General features: G+C 39.6%; 1 protein-coding gene across 5 annotated transcripts in view; it reads right to left on the reverse strand.

The window, feature by feature from the left end:
- MME (membrane metalloendopeptidase) overlaps positions 1–14,420 on the reverse strand; it is a 91,574-nt gene that overhangs the window by 56,356 nt on the left and 20,798 nt on the right. For all 5 annotated transcript variants that reach the window (XM_082394361.1, XM_082394364.1, XM_082394363.1 and 2 more), the window contains exons 4-7: positions 1,992–2,153; positions 949–1,029; positions 767–862; positions 533–648 (exon numbers count right to left, since the gene is read on the reverse strand). In XM_082394361.1, coding sequence (XP_082250487.1) covers positions 533–648; positions 767–862; positions 949–1,029; positions 1,992–2,153 — 455 coding nt within the window. The remainder of the gene's footprint in view (positions 1–532; positions 649–766; positions 863–948; positions 1,030–1,991; positions 2,154–14,420) is intronic.

Here is a 14,420-nt window from a genome sequence, read left to right on the forward strand (position 1 = left end):
GCACACCGCGATGAAGAGTGGCCCCACTTGCCGCAATTAGAGGAAGCCCTCGCACAGAAACGAAGACCCAACACAGCCAAAAATAAAGAAATAAATAAATAATTTAAAAACTTAAAAAAAAAAAAAAAATCCCATTTCTATGATCTTTTTGGAATCAATTAGGAATTTCTGATTTCTGACCTGTATTACTTATATAAACCAGACCATGTTCCTTTCATGAACATACAGAGAAATCAGGTGCTTTTTCTAAACAGGAGAGACCTGAAATCTTTCCTTTCTTATCATTTGTTTTTATAAAGGGAGAGGTATCTAAAACAAAGGTAGCAGGAAGGAGAGTTGAATGTCTAAAACACAGCATCAAGAAAACACTTTCAAAATTGGGAATCCAGGCATCTGTCCTTGAACTTATTACCACCTTGCTCATGCAATTCAAATGAGAATATGCATTATTTCTAAATATCAATAACAACAATGCATGTGGAAGTTTTACTGCAACTTAAAGTAACTTTGGCTGTCGGCCACACAAACTTACATGAATTACGTGGTTCGTAGAGTTTTTATCATCAGTGCCAACAAAAAAATTAATAATGACTTTTTTCCCATATTTAGAATTCAGCTGTGCAATAGATTTCTCAGCTGTCCAAGAACCTAAAGCAATGAAAGGTGAAGTATATCATTAGATGCTTTAGTGCATTTATATGATACTATAATAATAACAGATTTTATATGGAAATAATTTTTTTTAAAAGAAGGAAAATTGCCTTACCATATGTTTGCTCCCAGTTTTCTGTCACCACTGGCCAATCATATATATCTGGTAACAGTCTGAGTAGAGGACCTCCGCCTCTGCTATCAATAGCAGCTTTTGAAAATAATGAATATAAATATATTATGAAGACTATGCATATTTTGGCATACTCCTAATAAAATAAAATACAGAGCACTTACATTCATTTATACAAGATCTATACAATGTTTTTGCTTTCTGCACTGCTACTATATCTTCAGTTTTGGGTTCCTGAAGGACATCTGAAATAGGGTATTGATAAAACACATCAGTATAATTGCTTATTTGCAGCTGCAATTAACATTTTCAATGCAGGTTTGGTAAAAAAAAAAAACTTTTGTACATATGTTCACACATCTCCCATTCCAAAACCCTATAGGAAAAACCAAACCCCTTACACCAGATCATTATTCCTGGTGCAGAACTGGGAGTTAGTTTCATTACCCAACTTAGATGAAAGTCTTTTTGACTAGATTAGCTTTTTTTTTTTGGGAACAGTGATGTGTACTGCTCTACCATAGAGAAGTTACTTTTTTTGAAATTGAAGATTAAAAAGAAAACAAATACTACAGAGGAATTTGGAATTTAATATGATAGTCTTCTTGATGGTTGGAAAATAATTATCTTTGTGTGATTGTACTGTTCATGCTCCAGATGAAATGAATGTACTGTTCTTCTTGTTTGGATATTAGAAAATAGCAAAATTTTTTTTTACAAAGTAACTTCTAAAAGAGGAGAACAGAGAATGGAGGATAGCAAAGGACTAGACACTGCTTTCTCAGCTTCCCAGGGAGAGTGTCTTAACTGGGTTAGAACAGATATACCTACTCTGGGAAGGCAAATCTCAGTAACATCTCACAGTGACCTCAACACAGGGCCAGGGTAGAAAGAACATGCAGGTGATGTTTACTGGCAATAATTTAATTTCTTCTGTAATAAAATGGCATAAAGATGCCATCTCCAGGGATAATAGAGCTTTATCGTGTGTACCTACAAATGAAAGCAGGAATGCTAAGAGATGCCAACATATCCATTTCAGCGTCTACCACCCTCAGAGTGACTCAGTGGTGGTCCCCAAAACTTGGAGGGATTATCGACTTTAATGTTTTGCGATACTCCCTGTAATCGCTAAGAGCTGTATCTTAAGAAATGGATATATTAAGAGAGAAATCTTTGATGCACAGACACAAACTCCACTACTAACCTTTCAAAATGACTTCTAATTCATCCCTTAGAATGTCAAAGTTACTGTAACGGGAGCTGGTCTCAGGAATGATGTTGCGCTTCAACCAGCCTCCGCAGGCGTATTTGAAAAAGTCTGTACAAGGCTCAGCAGCGGCATCCATGTTCTGGATCAGTCGAGCGGCTGAAAGACCACAGAAAGGATGAGATAACATGAAGGGTGTATTTTTGTAAGTTTGGAAGGGGAAAAAAGAGACACATTGCTTCTTTATGATCTAGTCAACCAGACTGATGCTCCTCTTTTTACTTGTGTAACTGTGGATTCAGGTAGAATGATGAATATTATCAGTGTATAGTCCTCCTTCCTTTACTGTAGTTGGTTGGTTTTATTCTTGAGAGGTCTGGGTCCTCCTATCCTGTATCTCACCCCCTCCTTTAAATAACTGAGGTTCTTGCTAGTTCCTATCTCAGATGAAAAAGTGAATGCAGGTCTGCCTTATCCGTCCTGGGCCTGGAGTCACTCTTCACTCTGATAACTTTGGCTGTTGACTCCGCTCTTCAAGGTGCTGTGACCTTTGAATGTCTGGGAGGCTGGCTCCAAGGCATGTGGGATTGTTAATGGATTTTATCATTTTAGTAAAGATCTGAAACTACAGTTATTGCTTCTCGTACTTCGTTTACAAAATTTTTGCAATTCAAAATTGATATCCGCTCTCCATTTGTCTATGTAGAGTCTGTCATTATAAGATTAGCTGTAAGCTTGTTAGTTTTTCTTATGTCCACTATTTTATCTTTGAGATTTATGATGAAAGTGCAAATCAACCAACACTGAGTATTTACAGTGTGCAAAACACTGACTGTGATGGGTGTGGCAGTTGATAGAAAGATGTATAAAATTTTCATAAAGTATTACCACTGAAGAGAAGAATATTACATACAGGAGGCTCAATGCCCACAATTTCTACACCTGGAATAGTGAGGAAACCCTTCCACTGCCCTCCCCACGTTCTTTCTCATACAAGTTGAACTGTTTCACAAGGAAAACAAAAGAGCAATTGAGAATTCATCTGCATCAAGAGAGTATAAATTCTCAAATGAGCTTCTGAAAATACTTCACTTTCTGAATAAATAAGTTAATTAAACACTTTTAAGGACTGCTGAGCTCTGTGGATTTTTCCAACTTGGAATGGTAAATCTCTCTTTCAGCTGAGCCTCAAGCCCCCGCTTCTAACCGCTTCTGGACACGTTTGCCTGGCTGTCATCTCAGGTTCCATCTCTTTAAGACTAAACTCTCTGGGTTGCCTCCAAACCGGTCCTCTCTGGACGTTTATACTTTGGTCTACAGCACAATCGTTATCACAGCCTTCCATGTTTGAAATCTCGAGTAAAATTCTGTATTTCTTGCTCTCCCTTGGGCTTATCAGTAACTCTTTTGCCTCTTTTCTATACTCTTTAGATGATCAGTGTTAACCTACTTTACATCTTCATCCCTTCTGACCAGAAGTCACCTAACTACTCCTCTTGCTAGTATTATCTCCCTAATATTATACATATGTCACGTATCTTTCACAGATTAAAATTCACCAGATACCCTTTTGCCCTGGCCACTCCCTTGCTCAAAAATGTCAGTGGCTTGACGTTGCCCAGGTTAAATTACAAACTCTTTAACTTGGCTAATCAAAAGTCTCTACCTTATCTTTTTTTTCCTCTCTGAGTTTTCATACAAACTCTGCTCCAGCCAGATGGGCTAACTCCGTGTGCCACAAACACTCCTGTGCTTCTCTACCTCGTGCCTTTGTTTCTCTCCCCCTCACCCCACCCTTTTAACTCCTCCTCCCATTCTTTCCAAATTCTACCCACTATTCAAGGTTCAGCTTATGTCCCATCTCTTCCTGAAGCTCCCATGACTCCAAACTTTAGGGAAGATTTCTTTCTCTGAACTCCTGAGAGCTCACTGCCTCACTCAGTCTTAAAAGAGGCTTTAGATGAGGCTACTTTGAATTTCTCAGGTGAATACCTACAGTGTCTTCCTAATCATTCTGTTGATGAACTTAACCTCTTTGTAATCCCATCACCTAGCACTTCAGTAAAAGTCATGCAGTTAAGTTTATGTGTGATGACATTACTGAATCATCAGTGAGTCCTCTTCTTCCCTCCTCCTACACGTCCCCCTCCCCAGCTCCTGCAGGTCAGACCAGTTCGCATTTCACAGCCTCCAGAGCCCATCCCATCCTTCCAGGTCCCAGTTTCTATTCTTTCTTGGGCCCTCCTCTCTCAGGCTCTATTCATGCCCTTTCAACCAGACTATGGCCCCAGGCCTCTCCCCACCCCATTCATCCTGTGTGTCAGTCAGATTCACATTGTCCTGTCATTTCAGCACGCCATTTTCCACGCCAAAGTCTTCAATATAATCCTCTTGCATTCATAATAAAATCCAGATTCACAGCACATTCTAACCCTAATATACCTAGTGAAGCTTCTCTCACTGCTTTCTAACGTGAGCCATCTGCCCCAATTAAATGAATGTATTCATTTTCTGCTATGAGGCACCTTACAGTTCTCTGCTTCTGTAACTTTGACCATAATTCAGGCATATTCAAGGCCCAGTTCAAATTCTCCTTCTTCACGAAGGACCGTCCTTACAAAGCCCATATCGGCTGACATCATATTCATTATTTTGTTGGAAAATTCATTGTCTCTTCACCTGGACTGTGGTTCCCGAAAAGGAGGAGATGCATTTTCCAGTTTTCTCTCAGGGCCTAACGTTGTACTCAGTAAAGACTTGTCAGCAAAAACTCTAACTTGAAACCTCAAGTAAAGATTAAGAAATTGACCTTAAAAAGGTAGAGAGAAAATGCAAATCCCTTGCACTTTGAAGGAAATGAAGATTTGATGACAGGGGAAGTAAAAATAAAGACCCTAAAGAATAGAAGATTATCATGTAAAGTGAAAAACCAGAAAATTGGAGCCTGAAAGAACTGCTACATAAAGACATTCTAAGCACACATTTTTAGCAATTTTATATAACTCTTGTCTTTTTTTTTTTTAATTTTTACTTTTTTTAAAAAAAATTTATTTATTATTTATTTTTGGCTGTGTTGGGTGTTCGTTTCTGTGCGAGGGCTTTCTCTAGTTGCAGCAAGCGGGGGCCACTCTTCATCGCGGTGCGCAGGCTTCTCACTATCGCGGCCTCTCTTGTTGCGGAGCACAGGCTCCAGACGCGCAGGCTCAGTAATTGTGGCTCACGGGCCCAGTTGCTCCGCGGCATGTGGGATCTTCCCAGACCAGGGCTCGAACCCGTGTCCCCTGCATTGGCAGGCAGATTCTCAACCACTGCGCCACCAGGGAAGCCCTAACTCTTGTCTTTTAACATACTTTAAAAAATGTAAGCTGAATGTTGTAAAGGCAACTGCCATTTTGGGGGCACTTCTATTTTCTTCTCTTCTCTGAGGAAATGGGTGGTTTATGTCCTAACACCACAAAGAGCCATAAACTCCTATTTGGGAGAGCAGCGAACAAGGAACAAGCAAGTAGAATGAACAGGGAGAGTAATGAACAAGTCTCAATGCCTCTCTGGAAGTACCACCTGCCTTGCCTGAAAAGGACGAGCAGTGGCTGCAGTTCCATGCTCATGAGTGCAAATCCACTGCCACGATCGTGCAGCCCTACTTCCCACATCTCCCATAACGGAAAAAGATGATCCTTTCCCTCTTAGGTTGAATTGCTCACTTGATACCCAGTTACACTACTTACATCTGGACAACAAACCAAAGAAGCAGCGTTCAAGCAATTTGTGAGGGATGTGCAGACAAGAGAGGGAGAGGCAACTCTGCCAACCCCTTCTGTGCCACTTTTAAAACGGCCCTTTGACCAGAGAGCTCATCTGAGCACAGGCGCTTCCAATCACTTCAAAGAGAGCTCTGCTCTTATGAATATTTTGGGGCCATGGGCCAAGGCAAGTCATGGGCTAGCACTTTTATGCTGGGGCTTTGATCAACCTTCCTTTAATCTCTTATCATGGGTTTGATTCTCATTTTGCACCTTATCCTCTGGACCCCGTCTGTGCTGACTTTTCTTTGAAGTCGGCGGTAGACTCATGGGTAGAAGGGCCATAGGAAACAGACGCACCACTGTCAAACTGGTTATAATTGTTTTTATATTTTGCACGTTGAATTACTCAGCCTCTCCACATAGCCACACTTGGGCTCTTCAGATGTTTCCTTATCTGTGGGTTTCTGACATCTGAGTAAACAAATGTGGTTTAAAAACAAATAAAATTATTTCACCTTAGTAAGCAGACATAAAAAGTGATGTAGTAAAGGCCAATGTATTGACATGGAATGCTGTTGACCAGATGTTTATAAAGTGAAAGAAAGTGTATATTATGATTTTTGAAAATCTGTATAAAAACAAAGAAAGTCTAAAAGGCCTTTACAGCAGTTATATCTGGGTGGAGGGATTATGAGTGTGTTTAATTTTGTTTTATTTGCTTATCTTTATTTTCCAATTTGTATTAGATGAACATGTGTTGCTTTTGCAATAAGAAAAAAGTTTATTTTTAATTTAAGAAAATAGTCACATAAAGACAAGCAAAGTAATCTATTAATAATGAGCTTACTTCTTATGAATGACAATTCTGAATGTTCTACGCTGATAATAAATGGCACACCATTTTTTCCCCAACTAATCTTCTTGTAACATTTCCCCAACTTATATGATCATAGGAATTTAAAAACAAGCTCAACTACCGTCTGGGATGTTATTAATTACTGTATTCGTTACCAGGGTTTATTGTGAGGGTATGGATTAGGAGATGTTGTATAAGCTGAGAAAATGTTTGGAGTGCTTAAATCAGGCAGACTTGCTTTGAATCCCTGAGCTTCCCCACTTTTTTGTTGTACAAGAATAAGTAGCTTCCCCAAGATCAAGCAGCTAGTAAATGATGGAGACCCAGGACTTGCACTTAGGTGTGTGTGGCCCCAAGCTCACCCTCTCCCCTCCACACTTTGGCTGCATCAGGTGGGAGTGTGTGAGAAGCAGTCAGCATGCTCCAGCACTTTCTCCTCCTCCACTCCTTCCCAATTAGCCTTTATTCTCCCTTTGCCATGCCCCCTTCTTTACTTTGTCTGCTCCCTGCCTTTCTGTCGCCACAGTGTCCCTCCCTCCTCAGTGTCAGCCTTATCACCAGCAACGAGTGCTGAGTCCAAGGAAGGAGAAAGCATCAGAATTTGGAGTCTCCAGAATTTGGAGAATTTGGAGTCTGTAGCCGGGAAGAAAGGGTAAAAAACAGATGAATTCTTCACAGTGGGGCAAACAGACAGGAAAGCGGCATGTAGGCCTTTCGTACTCAAAGGCACACCCCGAAGTGCATCTTCTTGAGGTGGACACGTAGCAGGGTTCTTGCCTAACCTTCCTCTGGATAGAACAGGATGGATGACGGAGGGTGAAAATTCTCAGTGATACGTTGTACAGCAGTATTTTTCAACCCTGGCTAACCATGTGAATCACCTTAGAAGCCTTTAAACATACAAATGCCAAGGACAGATCCCTGATCAATTAAATCAGAATCTTTGATGTGGTCCAGGCATTTTTTAAGGCTTCCTGAGTGATTCTAATGTCCATCCAGGGGAGAACTATCAGATTAGACAATAGAGAAACATGGAAAATGAAAACAAGGGAATCTAAGATCAGAAAGTAAAGATGGTCCCATACTTAGATGAATCAGGCCTATTTCTTCTTGCCTTTCCAGTCTGTAAGTACAAATGGGCCCATGTCATGACAACCCATATTTCTAAGTACAATTGTCCCTTCTGAGTCCCTGGCACAGGATGGCAGGGAGCCACACATGTGTCTCCTGTACAAGTCCACTCTCCTCAGGTCTCCACTCTCTATACTGGCTTTACCTCCATGCCCTCCTGCCCCAGATCCCATCCATAACCTCTGGGGTGGGAGCCGTGTGATACAGGGAGAATGCCTCTCTTCCATCATCATTGTCCTAGAGGAGTTCCGAGGAGGGCTCATGGTGCCTCCAGGTGAAGAGCTCTCTTAGATTTTATCTCCATGCCTCCCTCTCCCAAGAACCACAAGGACCAATGGGTCTGGTTTGGGGGGAGACTGCAACAGCAAAAGCTAAACTATATTCAGAATCACTTCTCTGATGGGAAAGGCTTTATTCAAGGGACATTTTTGTTGAGCTTGACTTTTTATTCCTCTGAGATGAGCTCTCTCTCTCTGAGGAGGCTCCTGGCCCTCTCAGGCAACAGACCAGAGACACAACCACTCTACTCATTGCCAGACATGATTAGACATGGCAGAATTCCAGATACACTGGAAACCTGCTACATGTCTACCTCAAGAAGGGGCAATCCTTGGTCTGTCTTTGAATGCCAATGGCTTCCAATGTCACATGATCCCCCTTTCTTATCTATATGCCATGCTTTCCAACAGCATCAATAGTTTGCTAACTGAAAATAGAATTTTAGGCACTATACACAAGAAATATTTCTATGTTTATACATGTACATTCCATAGAGGCTACTTTTCTGGCCCTGTGTGTGTGAATGTTCATGTGTGTTTTAAAGAGATTTCTGCATGTGTCAAGTAATCCTGGGGAGACTCTCAGTAAAATAATGAAAATCTCAAATAAATATGATTGCCACAAGTAGCAAATGAATAAACTGGATAGCATGAAGCTCTCTGCTGGCACTTAATTGTGGGTTTAATTTTATTTAATGTGGATCCCTACTTAGTAGATCACTGATGTTTTCCCATGCGAATGAATTAACAGGAATTATGCATAGGGCTGATTCTTGTTATTTGATGGGGTTTTGTTCTAAAGTCAACACTAACATTGAATTAACAAATACTGAATCATTGACCTTTGGAAAATACAGTGTTAGGTTCCTATGAGCCTCTGATCACACAGTATTTTCATCAACTGATCAATACATAATCTTGTTTTATGTGTGTTTCTGTTTAATTTCTGATTTAATATATATCATTGATTCATTAACATTGAAGTCACAGCCAATAGCACTACAACTCATACCTGAATGAAGCTTATTCAACACATGTCTTTTCTCTGTAAGGCACATCACAGCCTTCTTGCACTTAGGGGCACTAGACAGGACTTCAGCACTAGGTTTGGGGGCCATTTTAAACAGTTAAATCACTAACAAAAAGCACAGAATATGTGAAAAACATGGCACTAAATAGACTGAGAGAAGGACCCTTGTTTACAATCTCCTTGTTGGACCTCAGCTGGGTACACGTGTGCAGAGTGATGGAAATCTTTCATCAATCTGTGTATGTCTGTAAATGACCTCGAAAGCACCGTGAGTATTGATTTGGGGGTAACAAATAAATTTTAGCCAGTAGGTGAATTAGCAAATAGGAAATTTGTAAGTGATTAGGATTGACTACACTTTTGTCCATTTTTTCTTTGAGGCTTTTAAAAAATATCCAGGAAAATGTGCAAAACAAGCAACAATATTAAGTGGGAATGGTTTCAAATCACTTCTTTCTCAATTACTACTGTATTTTTAAAAAAATCCTGGTCACTATATATTTTGGTGTTGAACATTTTAAATAGGCTAGGCATCTATTTATAACATATATGCCACATATCTGGCTTGGTAGCAAAATTTCTTCACTGATTGTTCTTGCCCTGTGTAAGTAAGGTTTAAGGAAGCCTTTACAAGCAAAACTGTTTTCAGCTTGTTCTCTCCCAATCGGCCTACGCCCTTGGTTTTTTGCTCCCAAAACATTTTCACACAACATTTTCATTTTGGTATCTTAAAAATCACTGTAATCATCAGCCTGGCTTATGACTGTTATGGAAGTGTCCAGAAGAGGTCAGAGAAATGCTGGGGTACCCAGGAGCAAATGCTCCTGTGAAGGCCTTAGGACATTCATTTCTGACCCAAACTCCTATCCTAAATGTTTGCTTTATTAATAGATACCAAGCTTGATATTACTTACTAGGCAACTTTGACAATTTAAAAATCTCCTTTGACAACATTCTGAAAGTATTGCTGACCTCATTCCCCTGCTGCCACCCTCCTCCCACCATCCCCTGACCAAAATTAAGGCAGAGTCAGAACGTTTTGAAAGAACACAAGGAAAATGCAATGTAATCACAATGGGTCACAAAGGACTCTATTCAGAAGGCAGCAACGTGGAAACTAGAATCTGGGGGACCATCCCTAAAGAGAAAATGACTGAAAATTAGCAAGCACACAAACTAATACTAATAAAACCAAACAGTTTTCATTACAAACATTCTGGATTCTTGCAAAATCCAATCCTCTCTTTTAAACAAAATCCCTGTTTCAAATTGCTTTTGTGATACCTTGGTTGTAGAAAGGTTGGGGGGAAGAACGGGAGGGAACAACCGATGCTGGATGTAATCAGGACTGCTAGTTAATCATTTAGTCAAACACTCCCTGTCAACCACTGGGTAAGTTCCAGCTAAGCCAAGGTCAAGTCTTGCACTAGTCCAATTGGTCAGCACCAAGAAAAGTCATCTCTATACAACTGTTCAGAAATTATCTGTGGATTTACACAGGTAGATTTGAGGGAAGTTCCAAGATAGTGAATTTTTTCTGTAGAGCTGCAATTCTCAGGAAAGGAGAACTATTTTTTGTGTTTTAGCTTGACGAGTAGTTTATAATTGTATTTCATGTACACATGTGACCAATTTACCTTGAATGCATAGGCACAAACGCACACTCACACCCACATACACACAGGCACAAGCTATACATAGTTAACCTGGAATCCAGTTGCTATCAGATTTACAGATAAACTCACTGTCAGATTTACAGGTAAAATGTAAACTACAGGATTTTCATTAGGGTTCAGCCAAAGATGCTTATGTCATAATAATAATAAAAAGTCAATGTTTGATCTGTGTCAGGCACCAAGTGCTTACTTCATGCAAGTCAATTTTCTAAATTCCTTGACACTTTTTCTCATTTAACTGTATATGGTAACAATATTTTTGTCCCCACTTTCGAGCTATAGAAATTCATGGTAAGGAATCTGTACCCAAAGTCACACAGTTGGTAAGTAGCAAAACTGAAGTTTATCCTCAAGCAGTCTGGTGGCCAAAGCCTGGGCTCTTAACTATGATGTTAAACTGCTTCTCTGGTTTTAATTATATTTCTTCCTTATAATATCTTCCCATTGCTCTATAAATAGGACATGTTACCTCTGTTTTAAGGAAACCTAGGCATAGAGTGGTTACATGCCCAAAGCCACCAATATGACTTTAGATAGAGCCTAGGTCTAATTTTAAACTGATGTTTTTCTACGGTATCATCCTTCTGTAACTCCAAATAGCATTAAAAAAATTTTGGAAGCTCCACAGAGAGAGAGAATCCAAATTAAATTATGTAGCAATCACTGTCTTTCTGATGCCCAATTAAGATTTTATTGCTCCATAACATGAGCATAGCTACATAAACTTTTTCACCTCGTCTGACCCTAGATTTTTAGAACTTGTTGAGATAATTACAGAAATCTCAAGTCTAATGGACCTACAGTAATAATCCTTAGTTGGCTCTCCCCAAATTAGTGAAATTCTTCAGCCTTATCTCATAGCCCATTTAAATGAATGGCTCACAGCCAAGAGAGGACAGTCAATAATTTTCCAGTAGGGATTCCTCCAAAATTCACAACCAAAAACATTCTGTTAACAAATGGAAGCCCTGAAACTGTGTTACAGTTAAGTTAAAGTGCTGTAAGTCTAAAAATAAATTTTCTTTTTCAAGTCCAATTTGCATATTAAATCCAAAAAGAGTCTTTGCTGGCAAAAAGCTATTAGAGATTATACTGCAATTTAAATACAATATATCACTTAAAATAAGTTATCAAGGCTGTGTGTTGATTATAATGTTAATGAATAATAATGTTCCTTTTTTAAGGAAAGATATAGAAGGTTATGAAAAGGCTACACTGTTCCCTAAGTAACTCTCATCAGTTAGATCCCAAGCTTCCTGGACACTGGTGGATGTTTCTGAAGAGGAAGCAATGAAATTACATACCCATGTTTCTCCCATTTAAACATTTTGCTATTTTGGATCACACTGTTGAACAAAAATGATCAGTCCAACTTCAGTAATATGTAATTACTGAGAGTAACTCAAAACATTCTGCCTTTGCATCAGTTTTGGTTAGGGAGTGGTACAAAAAGATCACAGCAAAAGGATCAGCTGGGTCACTGGTGCTGTAGAATGCTACTTAAAGCGAAGTCAAAACTGTAAAAAAAAAAAAAACTCTTCTCCAGTGGGCACTATGAAATTTAGTATGTATTAACAAACTAGGCATTTAGTTGACACAAGGTGGTATTAGGCTCCACATGTTTATATTTTTTTAATGAATACATATCTCTGTTCTATTATAGAAGACTCAGAGGATTATGCTAAATCATTTGCCTTCTTCAAAAAAGATTTTTTTCCTTGTGGACCGTGAAAAGACTCTGAAACTTTTCATTTCATTTCAACAACTATTTTTGAGTACCCCTACATGTCTGACACTATTGGGATCTGATTATATGTCATGGTGAATAAACAGATATAATCCCTGCCCTCACAGAATTTGCAGGGCTTCCTCTGACACAAGACTGTTTCTTCATGATGCATATGAACTCCTATAATGTAACTATATCTAGAAATGAAGGGTTGTTATGCTCTGTTCTCATTTCCAATTCCTGAACTTATGTAGTATTTAGTTGACAAGTAAAGCTCCTATTTTCTGTAACTTAGAGGTAAGGAGTCACTTGCAGTGTGCGTCTATAAATAGGCTTATTATGCGTGTATGTGTGAGCTGACCAGGAGTCTGAATGAGCGTACTATGAGTGAAGCAACCTGGGATAGAGGAAACTTCGAGGACGATGATCAAAAACCAGCAGCACTTAGCCAAATAGAGACATTCAAGAGAAGGCGAGCACAGGGCCTCATTAAAGGAGAGCAGAGATGAGTTACTGAGAAGGAAGAGGCTCTGAGAGAACTGGAATTGGAAAAGAAAGGCCAGACTAGTGGAGATTTTGGTAACAAGGAGCTGGAAATGCTTACCTGAGTAGGAAATTAGTTGAAAAATCTCCCTGAAACAGGAAAATAGTGGGAAAGAGAAATGCATACAGAAACTGTTTCCTTGTTGACCCAGTTCTAGCTTAGGAGGGTAGAATTAACTAGGTAAATTAAACAACCAAGGAAGAGAGTAATTGACTTTACTGCTAGTAAAGGAGATAGATCAGACAGAAAAGGGCTAAACTCAGGATATTTGACAGGGAGATACAGAACTGAGAAATCTGATTTACATATGTGGGACAAAGCCAGAATGAGACCACTTCTTTGCTGCTGTATTTGTGTATCAGGTGCCCTAACAAACACCTTGCCTAGACAACATTGGTTTTGTGACCAAGATAAGGAACCTGACAGAATAAATATAAAAAATAAATAAAATATTCATTTATGCAACCAATATTTATTGACAACTTACTATGTGCCATGCACCTTCCTAGCTGCTGGAAACAGACTGATAAGTAAGATAGAAATAGTTATTACAGGGGGCAAAACTAGACATTGGACAACTAACTACAAGTGAGACGTGAGTTATGGGTAAGCATATAGGATGTGCTGGGAGCGAAAGAGTTAGCTAGGCAAAGATGGAAGAGGGAAGGCATTTCATTCCTTCATTCATTCAACAGATATTTGAGTCAGGAACAGAGTTGTGGTCCAGGCAGAGAAGGTGAGTGACAGCCTTGATAAAAGAGGCAACAGAAAGAGGACTGGAGTGTAGAGCGGCTCTCTGTGAGTGTGGAAAGATAGGCCATTCTCAGAAGGAAGGATACAGGATGGATAAAGAATGAAGAGCTAGATCCCCAGGGCCTCAGCATCCCAGGAGGAACCCTACTTGTCTTTGATTGGTGGAAAGAGACCTGTGGGAACTAATAGTCAGGGGCTTGGCCTTTGTCACCCTGTCCGGTTTAGGAAAGAGAACTGATCATGGGAAGAAAGATTTACTCTTGCTGAACTTGCAGGAAACAGCCAGCCTTGTCCTAGAAGTCCTTATCTTGGGCATCTAATAGAAGCGGGTGCTTTCATCCTCAATCTATCTGTATGGCTGGTCAAAAAGTTCCAAATCATCTCTTCAACACATGCCCTTGCCAAGTCAACTTAGGCTTTCAGGAGCCCTAGCTTGGACAAGGTCTCCCCATGAATCTAGACAGAGTTCTCGTGGATTGCAGATGTTAAGCTGCTGGACGACCTCTTCTGTAAGGTTCATACATCATGGCATCATTTGTATGACTGTATGGCTAGGTGAGAGATGGAGCCTTAGACCATCAACCATGAAATAAGTTATCAGTATGAGATGTGCAGTTTCTAAGAAATAACTCAAAGTATATTTCCAGGTAATCCACAGAATATAAAAACAATGATAATTATAG

This window comes from Balaenoptera borealis, assembly GCF_965194805.1.
Source record: "Balaenoptera borealis genome assembly, chromosome: 5".
Taxonomy (NCBI): domain Eukaryota; kingdom Metazoa; phylum Chordata; class Mammalia; order Artiodactyla; family Balaenopteridae; genus Balaenoptera; species Balaenoptera borealis.